At 42.9% G+C, this 15,406-nt stretch overlaps 1 protein-coding gene across 1 annotated transcript in view; it reads right to left on the bottom strand.

Moving 5' to 3' along the window:
• MED12L (mediator complex subunit 12L) overlaps nt 1–15,406 on the bottom strand; it is a 504,977-nt gene that overhangs the window by 88,468 nt on the left and 401,103 nt on the right. The window contains exons 26-28 of the mRNA XM_066599797.1: nt 14,293–14,406; nt 8,902–9,092; nt 8,627–8,815 (exon numbers count right to left, since the gene is read on the bottom strand). Coding sequence (XP_066455894.1) covers nt 8,627–8,815; nt 8,902–9,092; nt 14,293–14,406 — 494 coding nt within the window. The remainder of the gene's footprint in view (nt 1–8,626; nt 8,816–8,901; nt 9,093–14,292; nt 14,407–15,406) is intronic.

Below are 15,406 nucleotides of genomic sequence, written 5' to 3'. Positions count from 1 at the left end.
AAAAAATCGCAGTGATATCGCAAGTGTGAACTTGCATTTTTTGTGCGATTGCAATGCGTTTTTGTTCTCTGAAAGCTCTCATCGCATGGTAGGAGTATTTTGCCGTTTTCTTATGGTCTTGCTTTTGTCCAAACTTCCACACAAAAAACATAGCACCATCGCATCGCATTCTCGCACGCATTATGCGTTTTGCGATGCGATATTACAGCACTCCATTGACTTACATGGGCGAGAAAAAAATAGGACATTGCACTAATATAGGGCAGTCGCAAGCGATAAAAAAACGCAACCGCACTGCGAGAAAAAACGCAAATGTGCATAGCCACATTACAACTCATTTGTTTCAAACTATAAAGTTTTAGCGCTCTATCGCAGCGCTAAAAAAACGCAACTCGCTGACGCAAGTGGGTGGGAGCCCTTAAGCTTATACACCATTAAAAAAGCAATTTAATGAATACTTTTCATTGCTACCCCACCTAGTTTGCAAGGCTGCTAGTCAGCTATTATCTTTCCAGCTACACACCATAAATCTTGAGGCCCATTCTATGGAAGTCCTCTTGTACACTACAAGTGCTGTCCTGTAGCCAATTACAGATCAGTTTATCTGCAAAAAATCTCTGCCATTTCTCAGCATTATACTCTCAAGCTTCTTGAACACTAAAGGGATTATGTAGTGAGTCTCATTGACCTCCCAACAGGGAGGACACATACACGATAACTGGAATGCCTAACCCCCTTCCATGAGTCTTGCTCATGCCTCGTATTAGCACAACTTTATGTACCCCACTGCATACTTTTTTGGCCTGACCCTATCTACATGATTTAACTAGAATGACCAGCAAGAGTGGCAAAGAGAACAAAAACCACATAGCTTTAACTCAAAGCACCCTTCTAGAACTATTCTATAGCTCACAAGTTACAAAATCCCAGCCCATGGCTCCTTCTCCCCAAAGGAGGCCTCCTCTTCCCATTGGCAGATGGATCACTCACTGCCAGATCTATATCAATTTTTTTTCTCTCTGGGACATCAGATATCCCAGCTTTTTCTTATTTTAGTTATTATTTCCCAAAATATTAAGGGATTTAAATCACCACTTAAAAGATGCAAGGCATTTATAGTTTTATCTCAAATATAGACCAGATATTATTTGTCTCCAGGAGACCCATTTCTCTCACTCTTCAGTACCACGGTACTATGATTCCCTGTTTTCACAAGTAAAACTTATCTGCTACTCAAAAAAACCATCAGGGGGTCACGATCCTCTTACATAGGTTTCTTCCAATAACGATTGACAAGGTAGAGTCTAATCCTCAGGACACATTTGTTAGTTTAAAAGGTTCCCTTAATTATCAACGCATCGTTTTAGTAAATTCCTATGCCCCAGTCACCAACCCATTTAAGTTATTCATTCATCTATATAATAAACTCTAGGAACGTCAAGTCACCAGTATATATATTGTAGGTAGTTAAAGGGTAAAGTTGTGCATGGAGTATATCTCCCTCCCAGGCTCTTAGTCTGGACAGGGTGGAGATCCAGTCCACTACTACACTCTGGTTCTCAGGTACCTCCGCTGCAGGCACTGACCTCGTTACTGGAGCATAAAAGGCTGCAGCTCCCAGGAGTCAGTGTCTAACAGCTTGAGGTGGGATTACCACTTGCCTGGTGGAGCTAAGCACCCTGCGTGGTGCAGATTTGGATGAACTATGTCATATGGATCTTTTGTGTGGCTGTACAGCCTCACAGCCTTAGGAGAGGCATACAGCCTGACAGCCTGAGGAGGAAGCCTCTGACCACCTTGTATGGTGCAACTTGCATTTGTGTTTTGTATGGTCTTGAGCACCTTGCGTGGTGCCTCTGCTACTTTGAAAGACCTTTTCTGTGTGGCTGTGCTGGAAAAATAAAACGGAAGCAAGTTTTATTGCACTTTCTGGTCCTGCGTGTCATTGCCGCCCCTCCCCTGGAGGACACTATGTTACTATATATATATATATATATATATATATATATATATATATATATATATATATATACATACACTGTATATATATATATATATATATATATATATATAGATAGATAGATAGATAGATAGATAGATAGATAGATAGATAGATAGATAGATAGACTGTACATCGATGGGCCCTGATGACCTCTGTGGTACTCAGTAATTCCTGCTGACCTCTAAACTTAGCCGTGGCAGATGTCTGGAGGGAGGTTAATAGTTCTCATAGGGGTTACACATTCTATTCTGTCTTTCACAAATCTTATTCCCATATTGATGCTGGTCTCTATACCTGCTTTTCCCTCTTTGGCCCACATTAGGCACATACCCTGTGCCTGGTTTGACCACACTATAGTAATGTCCCAATAGACGATTCAGACAAAACACCCTTTTTCAGATGCTGGAGACTTAACAAAACCCTCTTGAAGGACCCTATAACTCCTTCAACAATTTTAGAACAACTTAATTCCTACCTTATTTCTAATATAACTTCTGATTTGCCACCCATATGGATTTGGCTTGATCATAAGGCCTTTATGAGAGGACAAATTTCTCAGACTGCAGGACAAACGAAAGCGGAGAAATCCTGAACTCAGCAGACGCTAGACAGGAGACTAGCACTTCTGGAAATAGCTAATCTGCAGAGACCATATCTAGCTCTGATTAAAGAGATCCAAAACATGACTCCAACGTAATCTGTTGTATGCTGCCGGGGTTGAAAAGGCCATTCACTGGACTCAGTCCACATTTTTTAAGCTAGCTAACAAACCTGATAGATTTCTGATAGCTAAGCTTCGGGTTCGCCAGGATATTCATACTGCATATGCTATCAGATCCAATAATGGGCATTGTACATCTAATTCAACTGAAATAGCCAGAACCTTTTATGATTTCTAAAGGCTCCCTATAATTCTCTTATAATAGTCTCCTTTTCACAATTTACAGCACATCAATGATCCCATTTCAACCAGCTCAGAGATGAAGAAGAAGTAGAAGAGACCATTAAAAACCTCAAGCTAGGCAAAGCCCCAGGACCGGATAGCTTTAAGGTCCTTTACCTGACCTTTGAATGCATTTTATAATGATATATTCTCCAGTAAACGTGTACCAAATGAGTTTCTTAAAGCTCATATTACAGTTATTCTGTAATCCGATAAAGATTACACCTCTCCTAAGAATTGCCATCTGATTTCACCACTAAACATACATTATAAACTCATGACAAGTATTCTTGCTTCACGTCTGAACCATTACCTAATGTCCCTTACACTGTACATAAAGACCATGTAGGCTTTATCCTATTAAGACAAGCACCAGATAACATCTGAAAGATATTAAAGTTGATTCATAACTCTAATTTTCACAAAATTCCAATGGTGGTATTGGACCTTGACATTGCAAAGGCATTTGACAACCGCTCATAACTATCTCTTTGCGGTACTTGGTTGGTATACAAGGGGCTTTTATGGTAGCACTCCGCCTTCAGTTCCTGGATGCCTTTTAGCAGATTTTTCTGTTCTTGTGGGGACCCTGGGGAGGTTAGGAAGAATCTCTTAGGAGGTAAGGAGTTAAATTTGATTCAATACCCTGTTTCAACTATCTGAAATACCCAGGGGTTGGATGTTATCCCCCGCCACTGGACCAGGAATCGTGCTAGTCTACCCTCTGTTGAGTCAGAAATGGGTTGAATTTCCTTACCCCGACCTCCTTTGGGGTACAACCATCTCCCCATTTTCTCTTTCCCTTGGACTTCTGGAGGTGGCTGTCACATCCTCCTTGGAAAGGATGGCTTCCTATAGGATTTTCTATCTGGAAGGGTCGTGCTTTTGTCTCCCGCTTTCTCGAGTATCTTATTCAAGATGGGCCCGAACATATATTTACCTTCGAACAGAATGGCACAGAGTTTATTTGTGGACGTTACATCTGCTGACCATGATTTTAGCCATAACGCTCTTCTTGCGGTATTACTGAGAACTGCGGGTTTTGCACCGTATCTAACGGATTCTGCTGACGCGTCTGCTAGAAAAGCAGTGGCCATTTTCAAAAGAGGGAAACAGCTGGCTAATTCTTCCCTGGGAGCCCGGTCTTTAATTGAGGTTTCCATTCTATTCAGCCACGGATCTGGGTACTGACGTTGCCGCAATATTAGCTTCAACGGTAAAGGACGTCGCTTCCCAGGTCTTCCTCACCAGACAGTCGACCTTTTTGTCCATCAGGTCTGAGAGTTGAGATGCATCCTCGAAGGGTAGTAGAGTTTTCTTGGCCACCTTAGCGATCTGCATGTCGACCTTTGGGGTCTCTCTATACAGGCGGACATCTTCAGGAGACAGATAGTCTCTTCTCTGGTTCCTGCCATTCATCCCCGATAATTTGTTGCAGGCTTTGATTAACAGGAAACATGGTTTTCCTCCTTGACCGAAGACCCCCGAACATTTAGTCTTGGACGGGTCTGGGCGGGCGGTCCTCTTCGATCTGCATAGTTTTCCTCACCGCTTTAATGAGGTGCCCTATGTCGTCTGAGGAAAAATAGTATTTTTTCTCATCCTCTGGTAAGAACAGCGGATCTTCTAGTTCTCCTTCTGATAGGAGTTCCAGGGACTCACAGGAGATAGTGCTTGCCGATTCCGCCTGGCTTGACCTTTTAGGGGCCCTTGATGGACCAGGCTGAGGGTGAGAGAAGGACGCCATAGAGGCCTGCAATTCCTCTTTGATCATGCACCTGATATCTGTTTTAAACGCCGCCCTTTCCTCTGCTAAGATTTTCCTGGTGCACTCTTCACATAAGGGTTTTTTGTAGTTATCCTCTAGTCTCTTACTACAGATAACACACTTTCTATATTTTTTCCTGGGGTCCGCTTTAGTCCTTATCCGTCTAACCCATACAAGAAATGGGGGAGAAGTGAAAAAGGGAACATATATGCATCCAATCGATCACAATGACAAGTTTTCATATTCCATTTTTTGGCATATAGCCACTCACGGTTTGTAGGGTATCTGCTTCCCCATCTCGTGCTAAGCTGTCGCGTGTAGACATGCTAAGGCACTTCTCGCAGTTGTAGGATAACTTCTATGAGGAGTAGAGCCTGCTTTATGAAGAAGTTTTTTGAATTTGGCGCCATTTCCGGGTCTTCGCCAGTAGCCACGCCCCCTACATTGTGCGCGTGACATCACCACACCGGATGACGTCACCACTACGAGCCCCGAGGACCAGGGAGGCCGCCGCTGCCATTCCCCTGCCAGGAGGAACTACCTGATTGCGGCAGCGGCGGCCGGAAGATGCCGACTTGCTCAAGGAGGCCTGCGCTGCTCGGCGACTGACAGCTCCATGGCGGCGCAAGTCGGGGATGCAGGGACTGCTAAGGTCTGCTGCCCCGACCTCTTCTCTCCAGGGGATCTTTAGCACTACGTGCCTCCGGTAGGTAAACCTCCCTGGAGCTTGCATCTGGCCACCGTAGGGACAGGAAGACACTAAGGAATAGTGGAAGGGAGGTGCTTTTAAGGGCTCTTCCTGTCCCTACCAAGGTCAGAGGGAAAACCTCCATTGTAAATGGGGCCGTCGGGATGACGACCTAGAAATATTGAATCCTCACCTATCCACCCAACCTCACCTTTTACCCATCATCTTTTCTCACTCTGGAGAAGAAGTAGGTACAGATATTTCCTCATGTTGGCCCCCTTTTCACTTCCCCCTATCATTCCCAAACAGACCTTTTTCCTGAGTATGTTGCCAGATACGTTTAGCTGGTATAGAGAGAGGGGATTAACTCAGCTTTGTCACTTCATGCTAATGTCTAGGCTCCTTACTCCCCAGCAATTCTCCGAAAAGTATGTACTACCTAACCATAAGTAGCTTGAACTCTCTCACATATATAGCTTTAGCCAGTCTCTAACTGGTTCTTCTCCCTCAAGAGACTAGGTTTATGGCCACTTCAACTGGAGGTGATTTTTCTTTTGTATTCTGGTATGAACCAACCAACTCTTTGGGTGAAGTTGCCTTACATGCAACGTTGCATACAGGATCTGAACATCTCCCTATCACTTCCCACATGGCATCACTGTTGCATCTTCATATCAAAGGGAAGTCACCAGGTTATTTTGGCTGAATCTTCCTTAAAAATTTAACATGGATCAAATCATATATGCTTCACATGAGAATAACAGAAATTTTCCCCAGATGCTCCCCTTAATTATTTTAGAGGATGTCTGGACCAGGGGTCGACATTGCATATATGGTGGACTTGCTCCAATATACACTTGTATTGGGGTCAGATAGTCAACTTGATCACTAGAGTTCTCTAAAAATCCTCCCCTGTTACACCTTTGGTCATATGGTTGTCCTACAGCTTTGGTTGCACAATGGCTGTCCGCTAATCTCTTGGTCCGATCTGTCAAAGCTTTTGTCTCTAGGATGATGTTATATAAAAAACTGTCCACTATGAAAGATGATAGGATAGAGGCCTTCATGAAGACATGGCAACCTTGGTCTACTTTTTTGTTACGTATTCCACGCTTACACCGAAGATTGCTCACTTAAAGGAAGCCCCTATACACCCAGTCCTAAAAGAGACTTTGCGGACTCTCAATTTCTCTTACTCTCTTTATTTGTTATTTATCAATCTCATTTGATAACCCAATGCTTCTATTTAATATATGGTCCTTCTTTGTTCTTTATGTTTTTGTTTAAATTGCAGCCCTTGCATGGAGATTATTTTGGCTATTTAGCCTAATTTGTATTATTTAAACTTCCAATGAAGTACTTGAAACCAAAAATGATTTCAGGGAACTAGGATATAAGTTTAGGGCAAGCACCTCCAAAGTAGTACTTCCTGAATGTTACCTGTACTACGTGCCACACCGAAAAGGCAGCAGGAGATTAGGGGTGGTAATCAAATGTCTTAAGGGTTGGTGTAGGAAGGAGGGATTTTGTTTTTTGGTGAACTGCAACTGTAACAAGGGAGCATCATCTACATCTAGAAGAAAGAAAGTTTCTACACCAACAGCGATGGGGGTAATTATTTACTTTAAGAGCAGTGAGACTAGGCAAATCTCAACCTGTGGACGAGGTAATGGTGAATTCGATAAAAGAGTTTAGAAGGGGCCTGGACGCCTTTCTTGAGTGTGATAGTATTATGTGCAATAATCAGTAATCACTCTAGAAGGGTCGGTGATCCGGGGATTATTCTCATTGTCAGATTGGAGTCAGGAAGGAATTTTTTCCCCTAAAATTAGGAAAATTGGCTTCTATCTCATTGGGGTCTTTAGCCTTTCTTTGGATCAATATTGTGGGGGGGGGGGGGGGGATAGGCTGAACTAGATAGACATACTGTATGTCTTTTTTTCAGCATTACTATGTTATTATGTTAACTTTGATCGCAGTATGGTGAACAATATAAGAAAAAATGCACAATGTCAAAACTGTGCTTATTTGGTCACCCCGTCTCCACGAAAAAATGTTCTAAAAAGTGGTGAAAAAGTCCTATGTACCTCAAAATTAGATCAATAAAAATATCAGGTGTTCCTGCAAAAAACAAACCTTCACATAGTTCTATTGATGAAAAAAAAGAGTTACTTGAGCCAGTAGTGCCTTTTGTGAGTACCTGCCCCCTCGTCTCAAAAGATTCGGGTGCCGGCGGGGGTGAGCAGGGAGTTGCTGGAGTGAGCAGGGGAGAGAAAAAGAGATCTCCCCTCTGTTCCTCCCCACTCTCCTCCGCCGCTCCCCGCCCCCAACCAGAACCCGAATCTTTTGAGACGAGCGGGCAGATACTCGCAAAAGGAAATACTCGGTCGAGTAATTTGCCTTAGCAAGTACGCTCGCTCATCTCTAGTTACGAGGGGTCAGAAATGGCGATAGAAATTTTTTAAATTATATTTTTAACAGTAGTATGAGAAAAAAACATAAGTTTGGTATTGCCATAATCGTACTGACCCACAGAATAAAGTTAATATGTAATTTTTGCTTTAAAGTGTATGCCATAAAAACAAGACACCCCCTCCTACCAAAAAAAGGGTGAAATTGAGAATTTACCCATTTCATTCCCCTTTTTTTAAAAAAATTTTAAGTTTTTTCAGCACATTATATGGTTTAGTAAATGGTACGATTGAAACATGCAACTCCTCCAACACAAAAAAATACACTCTCCGATGGCCATGTCGAACACAAATAAAGAAGTTATAATTCTTTTAAATGGGGGAGAAAAAAACAAAAATGAGTAAAACAAAAATGGACCCATCTTTAAGGGGTTAAACAACTATACAAAGGACGTAACGTTTAGGACTTCTGATATAATCATATGGCCAGTGCTACTACTAGTTCATCTTAGAGTTAACAATTGTGATTGAAGCCCACCTAGACAATGCAGATTGTGGGATCCAGTTAAACACCAATCGCCAGTGAAATAAACAGGTATTTTCTGTGAGCTAGCTGCTGTCCTATTAGCCAAGAATAATAACAGATATACATCTAGTATCTCAGGTTATGGTACATTGGATTTCAGGTCAGAAACTCAAATGCTAAATCTCTAATAGTCCCTCAACTATTATATATCATTTACAGCAATGGTCTCCTTAATACAGGAGAGATATAACCTGCCCACCAATATAAGCATCCCAACCAATATACTACCTGTAGTATACGCTTAATATGGAGCCGTTGGATGTTATCTCCTTCAACTGAATCATTTACTCCATGAGGATAACAAATCAACTGTAGTAACTTCCGAGCTTGTTTATTTGAGAGGACGGGATCCAAGATGAGGTCTTTATCAGTACAGAGCCTCTCTGGTTCTTTTAAACAGTGGTCTCCAACCCACTCCTATTCCCCAAGGAAAAATAGAACAGTTATATTCTGGGCAAATCCTTCTCAGTCCAAAGAAATTAGGAGTTTCACATCTGAATTACCTGTTGGCAAATTGTTCTCAGAACATACTTGGCATACTCGCTTAAACTTGCTGTCTCTACAACAAATGGTTTCCCAGATGGCGGCAGAGGTGGTTGAGGCTCTGTTATCCCTTCATCCAATGATTGTTCCGTCATATCAGCATTACTCTGCTTAGAAGAGCTGATATTGCTATTACCAATGTCAGCATCTCCTGCAAAATAGGATGCATTTAAGAGAAACAATTTAACATGTAACCACAAGATGGCAGTCTGTACATGCATAATGAGTATTTCTTACAGGACAGGAACATTACTGTCTTAGCACCTGGATTGTTCCTTGAGTCAGTTTAGCAATGCACAGAGGCGTTACAACTCCCCAGACTGAAGACACACAAACTCCGTGTTCTGCCGTACTGCTTCAGGCCTCGGTCAAACGACCGTTTTTTGCCGCGATTTGCGGATCGCATGACGGATGCGCATCCGCAAATCGCGTGACCGGGCCGACGATTCACCGAAAAATCTGCAGCTAGCAGTGTTTTCGGCGAAACGGGCCCGATCAAAGCAGCGCTGTCCGCACATTGAAATTCAATGGAGCTGGCAATACAGCTCCATTGAAAGCAATGGGCTGCCGGCGAGAACAGGATGAATTTTCGGGAAGGGCTTAAACATATAAGCCCTTCCCTGAAAACCATCCAAAAATGTGTAAAAAAAATAATATATATATACTCACCTTGTCCCTGCAGCCGGAGTTCAGCCGCGGCCGGCCGGCAGTTCTCCTGAACTGCTCTGTGTAGTATTCAGCAGGCGGGGATTTAAAATCCCCGCCTGCTGAATGGGCTGCCCCTGATTGGTCACAGCCCTCACCAATCAGAGGCAGCTCTCACTCACACCCATTCATGAATTCATGAATGGGTGAGAGTGTGCTGCCTCTGATTGGCTCAGCGCAGGGGAAGCTCTCTGCTGTCATTCAATAGCTGTGACCAATCAGAGGCAGCCCATTCAGCAGGCGGGGATTTTAAATCCCCGGCTGCTGAATACTACACAGAGCAGTTCAGGAGAACTGCCGGCCGGCCGCGGCTGAACTCCGGCTGCAGGGACAAGATGAGTATATATATTTTTTTTTATTTTTACACATTTTTGGATGGTTTTCAGGTAAGGGGTTATATTTTTAAGCCCTTCCCGAAAATTCATCCCGCGCTCGCCGGCAGCCCATTGCTTTCAATGGAGCCGGCTGTATTGCCGGCTCCATTGAATTCAATGGGCGAACATTGTTCTTCTCTGCCACAGCTGTTACAGCTGTGGCAGAGGAGAATGATCTTTATAGTATATGTTCTCAATGGGGTCGGCGCTGCTGCCGCCGGCCCCATTGAGCGCATATATAGAACACAAGGAATCGCAGAACGCAGATAGGCGCGATCTGCGATTCGTCATGTCCTATAATTTATCGGACATCTGCATAAAAAGCAGACATGTGACCGATCCCATTGCGAAGCAATGGTTCTATATATGCGCAGATCGCATGCGCATCCGCAAATCGCGGCAAAAAACGGTCGTCTGACCGAGGCTTCAATGAGGTGCTGTACGTACGGAGGTTGTGTGGCTTCAAAGGGGTAGTACCTTCCTCTGTACATAGGGAATCAGATGGAACATATCAATTGCCCTTGTTAGATTTCTACTAAAGCTGACAGAAGAAATTACAGTATGCATCTGTATGAAGATATATGGAGGTACTGTAGAGGCCTTGTGCACCTCTACGGAAGCCCTATTACGGCAAAATGGATCTATAATATGGCCATGAGATGTAAAGATGTATACATGCAATTTTTGTCTTAATAGCTGAGACTTGGCTGTTTTGTTTTTCTGCTTTAACCTAATGAAAAAAAAGGATTAACAATCATGATAATTATTTTAATTCATGCAAAAAATATAATAATATTTTTAAGAGGACAGATTACAATTGCTTAAAGAGTTACTACACTTTTAAAAAACTTTTGACATGTCAGAGCGACATGCCAATGGTGTTCATTAGTGGGGTGTCCGAGTGCAGAGACCCTTGCTGTTTGCGGAAATGAAGGGCTGCAGTGCTGACCCAAGCGCTGTGCCCTGTCGGCTGTCTTTATTGCATGTCATTTCCTCTCAGCAGCTAAAGACAGATGCACTAACTTCTATAGACATTTATGTGCCCATCTTCAGTTGCAAAGAGCAGCCGACAGGCAGCAAAAACAGCCAAATGGACACAGCGCTCAGTGGTCCGCAGGGTCTCAGCAGTGTGAAACCCACTGATCAAAACTTTGGCATGTTACACTGACATGTCAAAGCTCTTAAAAAGTGCAGTTACGTTTTCAATTTAAAGTAGCTTAAAGGGATTTTCTGTGGCTTAAGCAAAAAAGTTAGAAGGGCTAAAAATCAACAAAAATTGAATAGTCAACTATCCTGAAGTCTGAGTAGCTGAGCAGTCATGTACATAACGAAAGTCACGTGACCGCTCGCCGCTTCTTCCAGATTCCATGTGGCCAGTGCTGGGGGCTATGCTACACAAGGAGCTGCCAGGATAGGCGAGTTTTCAATTTAATTTCTATTTATTTTAACCCTTTCCAATCCACTGTCTGATGTCTTCCTACATTCTGATTGAAGCTTGTACAGCTCCAATGTCAGAAGACGTCCAACAGGGTACTCTTACCATCTATTGCCAGCCAGTCCGCTGTCTGAGCCTCTCTGGGGCACACACACACTGGCTTTAGCCAGCAGATGGCACCGTTGTATAGCAACAAAAAGAGAAAGTCTTTTAGGAAACCGACTCCAAAATTGGATTGGAAAGGGTTAAGCCCTTTTGACTTTTTTTCTAAGCCATGGAAAATCCCTTTAAGGCGCCATTCCCACTGGGCAGTTCGGTTGAAATAAAAACCGCAGGAAAAAGTGCATTTGCAAAACCGTGTGCATTTTTGCCATATTTTATTACAAACATAGTAAAAACACACTTGGTTTCACCAATGCACTCTTTGGCATGGTTTTTATTGCAACTGAACTGCTCCGTGTGAATGGAGTCTTAAGCTGTGAGTACAAAATTTCAGTAATGTTGTCAATTCTCTTACTTAAAGGGGTTGTCCCGTGAAAGCAAGTGCAGTTATACACTTCTGTATGGCCATATAAATGCACTTTGTAATATACATCGTGCATTAAATATTGGCCATACAGAGGTTATATACTTACCCCCCCTCCCCCGGTGTTGGCGTCCCCGTCTCCATGGCGCCGACTGAAGCCTTCTTCTGCCTCGATTAGACGCGCTTGCACAGTCTGCCTCTCTGTCCCGTTGAATGGGGCCACTCCAGCGTGCTCGCGCCGGAGAGCTGGTCTGCGCATGCGAAGAAGACCTGTGAGTCGCGAGCACGCTGGAGCAGCGCCTTCAACGGGACAGAAGAGGCAGACTGCGCAAGCACGTCTAATCGAGGCAGAAGAAGGCTTTTGTCGGCGCCATGGAGACGGGGACGCCAACACCGGGGGGGGGGGGGGGGTAAGTATATAACTTCTGTATGGCCAATATTTAATACACGATGTATATTACAAAGTGCATTAATATGGCCATACAGGAGTGTATAACCCCACTTGCTTTCGCGGGACAACCCCTTTAATGTTACTATTTTATGTGCAATACTAAATTGCAGTCTATATTTTAATTACTGCATTGTTGATCATTATACTATAACAATAAATGGCAACAATTTTTAAAAGACAATTGAGTGTTAAAATATTCACATCATGTTTTAGCCGTCAGTCAAGCGGATATGTTTTGAAAACAAAAAGTAGTATTTACAAGTATTGCTTGACGTATCCATAGAATATTGATTAATGTAGTTTAAATGTGCATACTTTTGACTATGTTTGACCTCCATTATGTCTGTCTACATTGTTTTGTGGGATATAAAAGCAGTCAAGAGGAAACGTCAAACTTTTTTTTTTTTTACCTTTAACATATAAATTGTTTTGTTCTCAAATGCTAAATAGAAAAAAAAGTGTTCAACTACAAAACTTTATTTAAAATACAGCTTTAGGCCTTAGTCACACGGCGTAAATACGCGCGTACATACGCGCATAAAAACCCACGGGCGTTTTTACGCGCGTAAAAACGCACCTACAAAAGATAGAACATATTGGTGGCAATGGACATGGTCACGCGTATATACGCGCGTATTTACGCCCGTGTGACTAAGGCCATACAGTGACAGATGTTTTGCTTTTTATGTTAAAGCTGACAAAACATATGACTATGCATTTAAAGAGGAACATACTATTGATGGCCTATCCTCAGGGACCCCAGTCCATAAGCTAATTGGGCGCCTGCTGTCAGCGCTTCAATACACAGGGTTCAGACCTGTGTGTAGTGGCCTGTGCTTATAACTATAGCTCCAATTGATTTTAATGAGACCACAGCCTGCAGTTACTAGTACTAAGCATGACACAAGGGTTAGAGCAGCAGCTTCCACTCCGACCGCTGTGTATTGCGGCACTGATAGTGGGTGCCTGATCAGCTGAGTGTAAGGCTATGTTCACATGCACGGCTATCTGCCTGTCAATATGATGGACAGTTTGGCAGAGCCTGCTAAGCCTAAATTTAAAGAGTACCTGCACTTTCCTCATAAGAGTACTTCTGATCTTTCGGATGTTTGTGACTCCTTCCAGCAAGCAGCTGAAGAATGCCCCATATAGCACTACAACAGGGTACAACAGGGTACAACAGGGTAATAAAGCCTCCATGCCAGTCTGTATCACATCTTGTATCTAAGCTAGAGGCGGTACAACAGGGTACTAAAGCCTCCATGCCAGCCTGTATCACATCTTGTATCTAAGCTAGAGGCGGTACAACAGGGTAGTAGATCCTCCATGCCTGCCTGTATCACATCTTGTATCCAAGCTAGAGGAGGTACAACAGGGTACTAGATCCTCCATGCCCGCCAGTATCACATCTTGTATCCAAGCTAGAGGAGGTACAACAGGGTACTAGAGCCTCCATGCCTGCCAGTATCACATCTTGTATCAAAGCTAGAGGCGGTACAACAGGGTACTAGAGCCTCCCTTCAAGTGTTCAGTTTTATGCTATAGATTATCCTTTTGCTCTGATATTCACTTACTTATATCAAGGTTACAATCACACATAGAAAGTTTGATTCTGACAACTCCTTCTAGGTGCTTGATATTTTTTTTTACAATGACTGTATAATTGAAGATGTGATTTCTGTTCATAACGGCAGATGTGACTATAGTCTAATTACAGCTAATATTGGAAACATTATACTAACCACATGTCCAATATAACGTAATAAAGCTGTACATTGTAGTATACAACAGTTGTGGATTTTACAAGGTGATCCCAGGAACTTATACTAGAACATATGTACATTAGAAATTAAAACATACCTAGCATTAGGATTGCTTTGAGGACTGCAAATACAGCTCCCACTTCAATGCTGTTATGAGCAGCTGCCAAAAGATGTCTATCACATGAAGAGCACAATCCGGGAGCAAGTTTTCCTAAGAAATTAAAATATTAATGTTTAATAAATATGCTTTTTAGGTAAACAGATTAAGAGGGTCTCTCGGGATTTTATAATATATGAAACATGTAAAGCATTTTGGAGGGGTCATACCACAGTTCTTTGTTAGAGCGAGTTGCGTGCAAGTGCGATAGCGGTCTATGAAACTCGGACTGATATTGCACTTGCAAAGCTGCAATTTGTATGCAAGTGCGATGTGTATTGGGAGAAAAACGCAAGGCATTTTCTCCCATAGGGAAGAATGGCATCTAGATGGCCATCCAAATTTACATTGATCATTGAAAGCCTGTCTTCTGTAGGGGGTATTACTCACAGAGAAGACATTTAATATATATATATATATATATATAATGTCTCAGAACATGTGATCTGGATAAAGGGGTGGTCTTCTTAAAGAAGTGATGTCTTGGGGAGGTTTCATTGTATTTATGATTACAATAAAATGATTACTGTGACCATGCAACTAGCATCACACACAGTATTGTGCCTGTTTTATATGCAAAGGTTGCATAGTGCTTATCCACAATAGCAATAGTCAACTTTAGAGATGAGCGAGCATACTCGTCCGAGCTTGATACTCGTTCGAGTATTAGTGTGTTCGAGATGCTCGTTACTTGAGACGAGTACCACGCGATGTTCGAGTCACTTTCATTTTCTTCCCTGAGACATTTGCGCGCTTTTCTGGCCAATAGAAAGACAGAGAAGGCATTACAACTTCCCCCTGCGACGTTCAAGCCCTATACCACTCCCCTGCAGTGAGTGGCTGGTGAGATTAGGTGTCACCCGAGTATTGAAATCTGCCCCTCCCGCGGCTCGCCTTAGATGCATTCTGACATTAGTTCAGGGAAAGTGCTGCTGATGCCGGAGCTGCTATAGGGAGAGTGCTAGGAGTGATTTTAGGCTTCAAGAACCCCAACGGTCCTTCTTAGGCCATAGAAATCGCAGATCGCACCTATGTGTGATCTGCGATTCCTGTT

This window comes from Eleutherodactylus coqui, chromosome 1 (assembly GCF_035609145.1).
Source record: "Eleutherodactylus coqui strain aEleCoq1 chromosome 1, aEleCoq1.hap1, whole genome shotgun sequence".
Taxonomy (NCBI): domain Eukaryota; kingdom Metazoa; phylum Chordata; class Amphibia; order Anura; family Eleutherodactylidae; genus Eleutherodactylus; species Eleutherodactylus coqui.
This window is presented reverse-complemented; position numbering and strand designations above follow the sequence as displayed.